The 12032-nt window shown below is 41.0% G+C and overlaps 1 protein-coding gene across 1 annotated transcript in view; it reads right to left on the bottom strand.

Annotated features, from left to right (window-relative positions):
- LOC144528692 (protein MTSS 1-like) overlaps positions 1-12032 on the bottom strand; it is a 77210-nt gene that overhangs the window by 47262 nt on the left and 17916 nt on the right. The window contains exon 3 of the mRNA XM_078267458.1: positions 10447-10520. Within this exon, the coding sequence (XP_078123584.1) occupies positions 10447-10520 (74 nt within the window). The remainder of the gene's footprint in view (positions 1-10446; positions 10521-12032) is intronic.

Raw genomic sequence — 12032 nt, 5'->3', positions numbered from 1 at the left:
AGAAGTACTGGGAGTTTGGTTTCACAGTCACTTCACACTCCTGACATCATCCCACTTCGTAGAACTTTTCCTGTGATGACTGCTGATTAAAATCTGATCCAGCTACAACATTTGCTTTTCACCTGACTGTTTCTGGCTCCTTTGATCTGATTTTAAACGAGGTTTCTGAACTGTGAAATGAATTTAATGTTGGTAAAGTAACCTAAGGGTTAATAACACATTTGTATTTTTTACCCGTGCCCCGACGACTAGCGTTATAAGCTAATTAGCGGTTTGCGCTAAAACTGGTCACATTCGATTAGCATGAAAACATATCCCATATCCCAGTTGACTCGGTACACGTGTTATTAACCCCTAGGTTCATTTTGCGCCGGATTTGTCCTTTAACTACATGGGTAATTTCAGATTTTTTTCAAACTGGATGCTATTTTCCCATGCATTGGTGTCTAAGTGACTCATGTAAACAAAAATCTTTAAAATTAGTCCAGTATTGAGCAAGAACGCTCTGACAACATTATGGAAAGGATCCCTACACAGATAGACCTATTTGTTTAACCAGAAACAGAAAGAGCCATTGCAAAACTCACCAGACTCCAATGAAATAAACAATACCTTTAGCGTGTATAGAGCCAGCATATGTTCACATTTACGTAAATGGATGAATTAAGGTTCTATGTGAACTAAACCAGAGCGGTGATTGTCGGGATTATTTAAATGGAGGGTTAGATAGCGATTTTGGGGCCACGCTCGCCTCACACATGAGGCGGTACTAAATCTGCAATGGAAAAAGGAGGACGGGACACCGCGGCCTAGTCAAGTCGAAACGAGCTGAGTAGAGCTGGTACTAGAACTGGGTAAGCGCCATTAGACACAAAAACATGGGAAAATATGGTCCAGGTTAAAAAATATCAAAGTTACACTTAGACTTCTACCACAGATTTTTCCTCCTAGTTTATATATATATATATATATATATATATATATATTTTTTTCTGTCTGGTGCAAAGGACATTAGTCACATCAACATGTGAATATACATAAAATTAACAAATAATATATGAATAAACTGGGTAAAAGTCCAAGTTCACGCTAATTTAAGCAATAGTTTTTGATTCCACAGATATTTCATGATCTGGTCCTGAACCCTATTAATTATTGATCCTCACAGGTTTAATTTGATCTATGATCAAGTTTCCCCCCCCCCCCATCTTTTAGTTATTTTCTCTGTCTCTTATTAAATTAACGTGCAGGTCACAGAAATACCAACAGTGTGCTGCCACTTCTGACCCCAGATCTCTCCATTACTGCTTGCTGCTTGTGAAACTTCTTTTTGCTCCTGCTGCCACTGCAAACTCCCACAGAGGAGAGACAGCTGAATGCAAAACCATGTAAAACATTTAAAACACGGCTACTGCTTCTGATCAACGTGGATGTTGAGTAAAGGGCTCTGTGTGTGGCTCAGAAGGAAATGGGAGACGGTGTTAAGTAAAGCAGAAACTGACAGCGAAGCTCCGGTTTCCTACTGGACCCTGAAGTATGCGAGCACATTGCTCGTGTGCGAGTGGTTTGCAGTAACGTGGAGCCGTGAGCATTAATTTCATGACATAATACAGCAAAGATAACAAGCATGATGAAAATGAAAGAGGTTAAGAAAAAAAGAGGAGAGATGAGAGCTTCTAATGTATTAATCGACCATGTGACGTGAACGCAGTCTTTGCGAGGAAGAGGGATGTTCACTACATCTCATAATTCTTTACTAAGTTTACATGTGACCCCGTAAGAGAGGCTTTGAGTGCGTTACAAATCTCCCAGAACCCTCGGCTGGCTGACGCCATCGTTTAGGTCGGCTGGAGAATTATATTTGACCGACTCAGGTATGTAAGTGTACAATAAATAATGGCTTAACCCTCCTGTTGTCCTCGGGTCAAATTTGACCCGTTTTCAAAGTTTTTTTATATCAGAAATATGGGTTTATTTAAACCAAATTGCCCAAAAATAACATGAATGCATGGATGTATGCTCTCTGGAAACCATACAACATTCTTCCAACATGACACCATGTCTACGCGTAAACATACACGCCCACTTTAAGCCAAGTGGCGTGTTATCCGTACGCATTTTGAGTTATCCGCGTGTATGTCTACGCTGTATACAGCGGACGTAAAGATACACGCCACTTGGCGTGTAATCGCGAGAAGAAAGCGACGGTTGAGTTTAGGAAACGTCACACGCGGGTTGGGTTTAGGAAAAGAAGAAAACGACGGTTAAGTTTAGGTGACACACGGGACACGAAGGAAACGTCAGACGCGGGACACGATCCCCGGTCTCCTGGGTGAAAGTCCTTTGTTTGACCCATCCACCCCCCCGACCAGCCTCCCTACGCGGATTTTCGGCCCTGTCATACTACTCGCTATGGCGTAAATTCACACGCGTAAGTCAACGGAGGCCAAACGGCGTTGATAAACATGCTAAAAAGCGAGTATGCGTCTTGATAACGCGCCAAAAATGGCATACCAATTGGCGTGTCATACATACGCCACTTCATGAGATCAGTCCGATTCTTCGCAGGTAAAACGAATGATTACTTTCATTGCATTTTGGGTGTTGAAAAAAAAAAAAAAAATGGTTTCAACAGTACCCTGACTAAGCTTTGACATACCCACAGTCTGCTTTGTTTTAACTCAAACATGAGGTATAATGTCATATAAATTAGGTTTATTAACCATGTATGAATAAAAGCGTTAAAGTAAGTGACAAAAACGTTTCAAAAAAGTGACCAAAAACAGGTTGCTTCATGGTAGTCCGCAGAGTGGGAGGTTTACAGTATTTATACACAGTATGTGTGTAAGAAAGACTGCAACAGGGTTTCCTTTCACTTCAAGTGATTTAGAAACAGCTAAACATGTATCTCCATCTTTATGTCTTTCTGACCTTGACGAAAATCTTAAAAACGCTGCCACATGGACTCTGCAGATATGACATCACTTACCTTCGACTGAGATGATATCACTAAATGACGGGCTGCCAAAGGAGGCCATCTGGGAGCCCCATACATACACACACACACACACACACACACACACACACACACACACACACACACACACACACACACACACACACACACACACTGGGCAATATATCAATATTCTATCAACATGATATATGAGACTAGATATCGTCTTAAATTTTGGATATCGTACTATCGTGATATGACACAAGCGTTGTCTTTTCCTGGTTTTAGAGGCTGCATTACAGTAAAGTGATGTCATTTTCTGAACTTACTAGACTGTTCTAGCTTTTCTATGATTTGCCTTTGCCCACTCAGTCATTGTATCCACATTATTGGTGATTATTTATCAAAACTCACTGTGTTAATATTTTGTGAAAGCATCAATAGTCACACTACAATATCGACATTGAGGTATTTTGTCAAAAACATCAGATTATTTTTGCCATATCGCCCAGCTCTAACACACACACACACACAAACACACACACTTCACTACAGTATATATAGTACAGTCTTTTTTTGCTCAGTTAACAACACTTAGTAAAAGCTATGTGTCATGTCATCTGAACAAGTTTAGTTTTTTCCGTACCACTAATGGAGGAGTGGCTTTGGATCGGATTTGGAGTACACAAGCATTTTGTGGATGTGGTGAATTATTACTTACAGCTTTGAGTTGCAGCTGCTGAGACTTATGGGTACTGTAGTGCCAATCAACGTACCAAAATAGATTGGAACAATGTCATTTATCAGGAACAAATGTGGCTGAATGGGAGCGAAACATCTCTAAAACTGTAGCACAGTTCAACATCTGGTGGAAAGATGAAAGAAAGACAGAAACCATAAGAGTCGGAGGCGGTTAGAGCTGCAGAATTATGGTTTTGGAGTGAGATGTTTAACCATCACACGTGAATAAATACAGTTTGTGTCACAGTTTTAGAGGAGTTATGGTCGATAAATGTTAGAGTATGCTGCTGTAGCTCTAGATGATGCTGGTATATGCCCTTACTGGGAGCTGAAAGAGTGCAGGACGGCAGTTCAAGCGTTATCATTTGCAACTGAGGAGGATCAGCAGGAGGATTTATCCCGCAGCTTCATATCAGCTCCATGTGCTCTGCTCACACAGATTCACCGCAACATGGTGGGAATGTTTTAACCCCAAAAACAACATCTGGCCTTTACAAGCCTTTTGTGGCTCATAAGCTAGCTCTTTAGAGCTGTTACAGCATTTAGGCTGTTGATGGGATACAGAAGCTGTGACAGCACATGACTAACCTGGGAATATATCAAGGGTCCACTTCAGTTTCCTGCAGGTAAATTTTTTAATGGAATTCCAAGACTTTTTTTAAGGTGAGACAATAGAAAACAAACATTTACATAAGACTAGGGCTATAACTATCAATGATTTATATGAAATGGTAAATGGACTGCCAGGCACGGTGCTGGTCTGCCCACCGGGAGCAACTTGGGGTTCAGTGTTTTGCTCAAGGCAAGTTGCTCTCATGAACATGACATACACGTACATATAGCCACGAAAAAGGAATGTGCTGTAATTTGTATGCATTCCACGTATTTCATGCATCAGTGTTTCCCGTTCGTTTAAAAAAATAACGGAAGTATCCATTCCGGTGTTCCCCCTATTCACTCTCAGCAGCGCCAGTCTGTGAACAAGGCAAGGGTCTGTGGTGAGTTCACGTTTGTAAAAATAGCAGGACAGTCGCGTACTATCTGGTAAACTTATGCCGACCTTATACCAAACGACTTTTCGAGAGATTCCACTGACGCAGACAGGAATGAAATCAGGAGTCTTGAGTTGGGGAGCGCTCCCGTCGTCTGAATCGTTTGGTGTAAGGTGGTCATAATACTCAGTCCGAGTCAGTCTTTTTCCCGTCTTCACATTCCGACAAAATCAAATATGTTATATTGTGTGATATTAGTGTACGTTGTAAGCCGCGCTCACATCTAAAGACAATAATCTCACATCTAACGTTAAAGACTGTCATCATTTGTAAAGACCTTGGGGATCTTGCAGGGTCACACATTGCAAGAGTACAACTAGATTCATTTTGAAAACCAAGCTAGCTAGCTACCGCTAGCGTTAGCTGGTAACTTAAAGGTCCTATGACATGCTGCTTTTTGGATGCTTTTATATAGGCCTTAGTGGTCCCCTAATACTGTATCTGAAGTCTCTTTTATATAGACCTTAGTGGTCCCCTAATACTGTATCTGAAGTCTCTTTTATATAGGCCTTAGTGGTCCCCTAATACTGTATCTGAAGTCTCTTTTATATAGACCTTAGTGGTCCCCTAATACTGTATCTGAAGTCTCTTTTATATAGACCTTAATGGTCCCCTAATACTGTATCTGAAGTCTCTTTTATATAGGCCTTAATGGTCCCCTAATACTGTATCTGAAGTCTCTTTTATATAGGCCTTAATGGTCCCCTAATACTGTATCTGAAGTCTCTTTTATATAGGCCGTAGTGGTCCCCTAATACTGTATCTGAAGTCTCTTTTATATAGGCCTTAATGGTCCCCTAATACTGTATCTGAAGTCTCTTTTATATAGGCCTTAGTGGTCCCCTAATACTGTATCTGAAGTCTCTTTTATATAGGCCTTAGTGGTCCCCTAATACTGTATCTGAAGTCTCTTTTATATAGACCTTAGTGGTCCCCTAATACTGTATCTGAAGTCTCTTTTATATAGACCTTAATGGTCCCCTAATACTGTATCTGAAGTCTCTTTTATATAGGCCTTAGTGGTCCCCTAATACTGTATCTGAAGTCTCTTTTATATAGGCCTTAATGGTCCCCTAATACTGTATCTGAAGTCTCTTTTATATAGGCCTTAGTGGTCCCCTAATACTGTATCCGTAAGCTTCAAAAACAAAACATTCTGCAGTGCTCTAATACTAAATCAATAGGATACATAAAACTACAGCACTGAGCACATGGCACTTCCTGAATGTGCTGAAACGCTGCACGATATGACATAGAATCATAAAATCACGATTCATTGCACATTTTACCTCGATAACGATAAAAGAACGATAATTAATCACGTTGTTCTAAATCATCTTTTCTGAAGCCAAAATGTTTCCATACGACGGACACCGCTGGGGTTAAAATAACGAAAATGGCATAATAATGCAGGTACACTTTTTCAAAGATCAATAGACTTTTTTTTAAATTTCTAAAGAATATTTAACATGGGAACTGGAAGACATTTTAAACATTCACAATAAATTTAACAAAACAACCAAAAACAATAAATAAAATGGACTCTCAGTCTCTGTTAACAAAACAATGCACTGGAATAAAAACCAAACACAATTAAAAACAATAAATAAAATGGAAATTTTTCCGGCCGCGATAATCTCCATTTAAAAATGATCGAGCTCATTATTATTTATCATTTCGATTTTATTAGGAATTTCGATGCCGATACATTTTCGATTAATCGTCCAGCCCTACATAAAATACATGAATATAGTTAGAAATAAACCTACCTGGAGGGTTTTTGCCTTTTTTTACTTTTTGTCATTTGTGTTTAAGTGAGAGAGAGAAAAAATTTTTTTTACATGTTAACACGTTTGGGTTGAATTTCACATATATTATAAAAGTGTATTGATTATTTTTCTGAGTGATGAATCACTTCATCTACAGAATGATCATTTAATGGCAAAGTGACAATCATTAGTTAAAAAGGCCTTGGCCTCCATTTGAGCATTAAGATAGGATTAGATGAAATAATGTAAGATGAAATAAGATGACATAAGATATGATAAAATATAAAAAGATACGATGAAATAAGATAACATAAAATAATCGGAAATAAGATAAGAAGAAATAAGATAATATGAGTTAAGATAAGATATTGGTTCTTTTTCTGGGACTGAATCCTGCAGTGATTTCTATCTTGTTGCCATGAGCACCAGCAGCAGCTGACTGGACATGACAGCCAACAGCCTCCCTCCCCCCTCCATCCATCCATCATCTCCCCCTCTCTCCCTCTATCTCTCTCTCTCTTTCTCTCTCACCATCTGCCCTCTGTCCTTCTCCTCTACCTGCTCTTCCTCTCTCCCATTTGCCATTTATTCCTCTATTGCACATCAGCGTCTCTTTCCGACGCCTTCTAATCTGCCTTTTTATCTGTATTGGCATAAAATGTCACACACTTTCCTCCCCCCTCCCCTATCTCCATCCCCACTTCCATCTGTTTCTTACTTTTCCAGAACGAGCTCACTATTGATAACATTAGCGTTTTGGCTCGGTGGATGTCGATTTTAAAGTCATGTTAAAGCTATTTCCCATCCTTCATCCGATTTCCAGCCGCAGCCTGTCACTCCCCCCCCCTGTACTAACGTTACTCGGTACGTAACCTTAGCTCACAGTGCCTTGTGCTTCTCACTCTCGTAACTTATTGTTCATCAGACATGAGAAGAGGGAGATTAGCTAACGTTAGCCAACCTATTTGTTAGAGCTGAGTCTCCGTTTTTTCTCTCATTTTTGTTGGACTATTGTTTTAAAAATCAGCAAAAAGTAGCAAGTACGGTTTGACTCCATGGGTCAGAGGAGGGAGGAGCTAATGCTTGCAACAGCATATATGTATTGAGGGAAACGTAATGCAGATGGGATCATATTTTCACCATGTTAATTAAAGTAGCTGGAAAGTTATATACATCATTACATTATATATAGAAATAATGCTGATACAGAATGAATCGGTAAAACGTTTATCTACATTAACATGTTTTATTCGTTTTCCTCCAAAATATCCAAGCATGCAAAACAATATGCTTATGTTCTACAGAGTTGCAATTAATAACATTTTAAATCGCAGGTCACAAAACAATGCAATCGAGAAAACTGATCATTTTGCACACGTTACATTTTGCAAGTAAACTCCTATTTTGTCTCGTGTTCTGAAGAGGATTTGGGTGTGGCTCCACAAACCTCGAATTGTCCCAACAGTTGCTGAAAGAAACCAATAATTGTACACACTGCTCTGCTCCAGGTGTAACAGCTATTTCCACACACACACACATACATACACACATACACACACACAGAGTCAATTACAGAGCGGCTGTGACCCAGAGCCCTAGAATCATTGCAGCGTTGACTGATTATTTCCTCGGCTACTGTTGTCATTGTGACAGTGAGTCGCCTCGACAGGAAGCTGGCCTACATCCTACTGTGGAGACACACACACACACACACACACACACACACACACACACACACACACACACACACACACACACACACACACACAGGCGCACACACACCCTTAAAGAGAAAGTTTCCCGAAACAAAATACACAGAACCCACCACAAACGGCAGTTTCCTAGAAAACCAGAGGAATAAACAGTGAGCGCTGTGCCGGAATAACAACACAGAAACACGCAGAGAACACACGAGCAAACCGAGCTGACCATCAAGACTTCCTGCTTCATCTATTCAATCCAGGAAGCGACCTCGATTCATGTGCCAGTTAAAGCCCCGAGAGAGCCCCCCCCCCGCTGATCATTTGTCAATAACGGAAAAGTACAAACCGATAGATGAAACGTGCAAACAGCTTCACCAACATGACGACAACGCAGATCCCTGAGACCTCCTGCCGTTTCTGTGACTGACGGCCCCGGATCACAAAGAACGAGTCCGTCGTTAGTGTTCACATCTGAATCCATCCATCCATCCGTCTCACAGAGGGCGGAGGAGGCAACAAGGTGGCGCAGCAACTAAAAAAACTACTTTTACACACACCTTTTAAGCCTCCTGTTGTCCTCAGGTCAGATTTGACCCATTTTCAAAGTATCTATATCAGTGCAACGTAAGAAAGCTTATTTGCACACCTCTTTTGTCGGGCAGGTGCGTAGGATATGATCAAAAGTAGCAGATCAAAAGCTTAGAGAAGAGTCCCGCACACTGACTATTACGCAAGCAATGATTTATTTAGAAAAATACAACGTTTCGGTCTTAGACCTGATGAAGGTTGGAAACGTATTTTTCTAAATAAATTATTGCTTGCGTAATGGTCAGTGTTCGGGACTCTTCTCAAAGTATCTATATCAAAAATGTGGGTTTCTTTCAACCAAACTGCACAAAAATTACACGGATGGTTCCACAGAAACGCTCTTTGAGTATAATTATTGATCAGTTCACGACTTTCATTTAATTCTGGGTGTTTAATTCAATTTTAGCATTTGGAGAGAAAAAAATGGAATCGTCTCAAAACAGTATCCTGACTAAACTTTTGAGTCTGTGATTCTCTCAATATGTTCCTCTGATTTTAACTAGTAGTCAAAATAACTCATAATTTCAGCTTTTGAGCACTACAGGTATGATAAATGGGTATCATCTTATATAAATGAGGTTTAAAGTTGATGAATTTCTAAATTAAGTGTAAAATAAGTTGGTGTCGGCGGTGAAAAAAAGTGCAATAAAAAAGGAACATCAATCAATTGTTACGAAACGGCCAAAATTCTATGAAAGTGATCATCTGATCCTTAATTTGACTTGAGTAGAGTGTTGTATGGAACAACCCATGCTATTTTTGGGCAAATACATTTACATTTCTGATGTAGAAACTTCGACCCGAGGAAAACAGGAGGGTTAAAAGGATCCGTATTAGCTGACGATCACTTTTGTGTATAATGAAGGCTCTCGCGTAATCCACTTACTTCTCTCGTGATTTCGTCCAATCTGTTATTGTTCGCTTCAATCATCTTTCTATCTTTAAGAAGCTGTGATAGTTACACTCCCCTTGGTCCAACAGACTTATAAAACCATTTCTGTTGTTCCATAAACTCACGGACTTGAGCTAGAGAAACATAGTCATCCTCCCCCTCTACCTTTCGGTGGCACGGCAGACAACACCACCGCGTGGAGCGTTTATAAGTAGGGTTGGGCATCATTTTGATTTGAACAATTCTGATTCCAATTCCTATTCTTCCTTTCGATTCCGGTTCTTATCGATTCTCGATTCTGATTCTTTGAGGGGTGGAGTTGAAACGGGTCACATGCCTATTTCACGTGATGATGTTCAGTTTAACCGGGCTTTTTCAACGTAAAATAAAGCCAAACCTTAGAGCGCTACTAACTGAGCTCCAGTCCTGCAACACACAACAAGCGCCTGGACGTACGGTGGCCGCAACGATTCCAATGGAATCCTAATATGGAATCCTAATCTCCTTGGCTTGCCTTGCCAAACAACTCTTGTGCAACAACACACACTTTCATGGAGTCAGCAGCCCACAAAACATTGTTTGTGGGCTGCCAAAAGTTTGGCGACGCGTTGATTTTGGATCATAAAACGCTTTGAAAACAGCTTTGAAATCTTAACCCAAAAAGGAAAACTTTTCCGATATATACACAAGATGAGACACTGAACAGAAGGAAACATCCACACAGACGGACATGTTTCCAGCCTACCTCGGCTGTTGGTCGCCATGTCGGCCACCTTCTGAAAGGCATCCAGGAAGGCTGCTACCGCGACGACTGTCGTCCTGGGAGACATAAAAGAGGAGAGTTTGGTTAGGGAGGAGATATGCTATAAAATAGTATATACAGTTTCTATGTAATATCTTAAGAAAATGTATTAAGATCAATATATCCAACTCAGTCTCACAGCAGGTCGTGAAATGCTCAAGTTATGTAATGTATTGTTTCGTGTACTGGACACGATTATGTCGGGGGTTTTTTCGTGGTGATGAGCAGGAATTTTAATGTAATGTATTTACATGGGAGGCATATTTCGTGATCAAGGCACGACAACGGTAGGGAGTAGTATGAAAAGCCGAAAATCCGCGTAGGTTGGTGGATGGTTCAAACAACACAGGACTTTCACCCAGGAGACTGGGGATCGCGTCCCGCGTGTGGATTTTTATTTCCCCGTTGTCGACGGTTGACGGTTCCTTTCCCCGTTCTTCTTTTCCTAAACACAATCGTCCCGTTGTTGTTGCGTGTCCCCCAGAGACCGCGGGTCGTGTCGGCGTGTGACGTGTCCTTTCCCCGTTCTTCTAAACCCAACCTCCGTATAGATGCTTCCCATTATGCTTCCCATTCCCATTTCGTGCTGAGCACCACAAAAAAAAAAACGACAATCGTGTCCGGTACACGAATCAATAGATAAAAAAAACAAAGTGACCATTTCACGAACTGCCGTGAGACCGGGTTGATATATCACATGTGCTGCTGTTAATCCCCATGTTTTCATATGATTTGTGTATTCTCGTCATTTTTATCTGTTTAACCACGTTTCTCGTCATCACGACGCTCTAATCTCTCGCTTCGTTGGTGTTCCAGAGTCCGCTGAAGGCAGTGATATTGTTGGTTTCATGTCCCGGCTGATTTCACAGCTTCTGGGGCGAGACCACTTCCCCACTCCGCCTGTCATTGAGAGGGCCCATCGCTCGCCGACTGTCCGGCAAAGCAACAGAGCTAGGCCCCAGGTCTATTATGGTCAATCTTCTCAACTTCCAGGATAAGGTGAAAATCCTTCGCCTTGCCAGGATGAAAAAGAAGCTGGAGTACAACGGGTCTAGCATCTCCATCTACCCTGACTTCAGTGCTGACCTGATGGAGAGGGCGCCGGAGCTTTGAGCCTGTCAAACGCAAGCTTCGTGAACTCGATATGAAGTATTTCCTCCGTTATCCTTGCACGCTGTGCGTTATTGTTGATGGCAAACAGCGGCGTTTCAGCTGCTACAACGAAACTGAAGCTACCTTCATGTCCCCTTCGACTTCTCCTGGATAACTATTATCAATAGTGAGGTGAGGCTGATGATTGAGGCTGCAGCTAATAGCACGTATTACACAAGACTAACTTAACAGTATGACAGTCCAATAAACTGGCTCTTTCTTTCCCCTTTACTGTTAAGGTGCTTATTTTTGAGGTGTTGTTGACACTCTTCTTGTGTTTTAACTGTTGTTAGACGCAACAAGTAGATAGTCTCGGTTGTCACTGTTTGTTAGCATCCTGCTGTCGTAAAGATGACTGCGTCACTTCCTCCTATTCT

The sequence above is a fragment of the Sander vitreus genome, chromosome 14 (assembly GCF_031162955.1).
Source record: "Sander vitreus isolate 19-12246 chromosome 14, sanVit1, whole genome shotgun sequence".
Taxonomy (NCBI): Eukaryota; Metazoa; Chordata; class Actinopteri; order Perciformes; family Percidae; genus Sander; species Sander vitreus.
The sequence above is the reverse complement of the archived record's forward strand: the minus strand, read 5'-3'. Positions and strand labels throughout refer to the sequence as shown.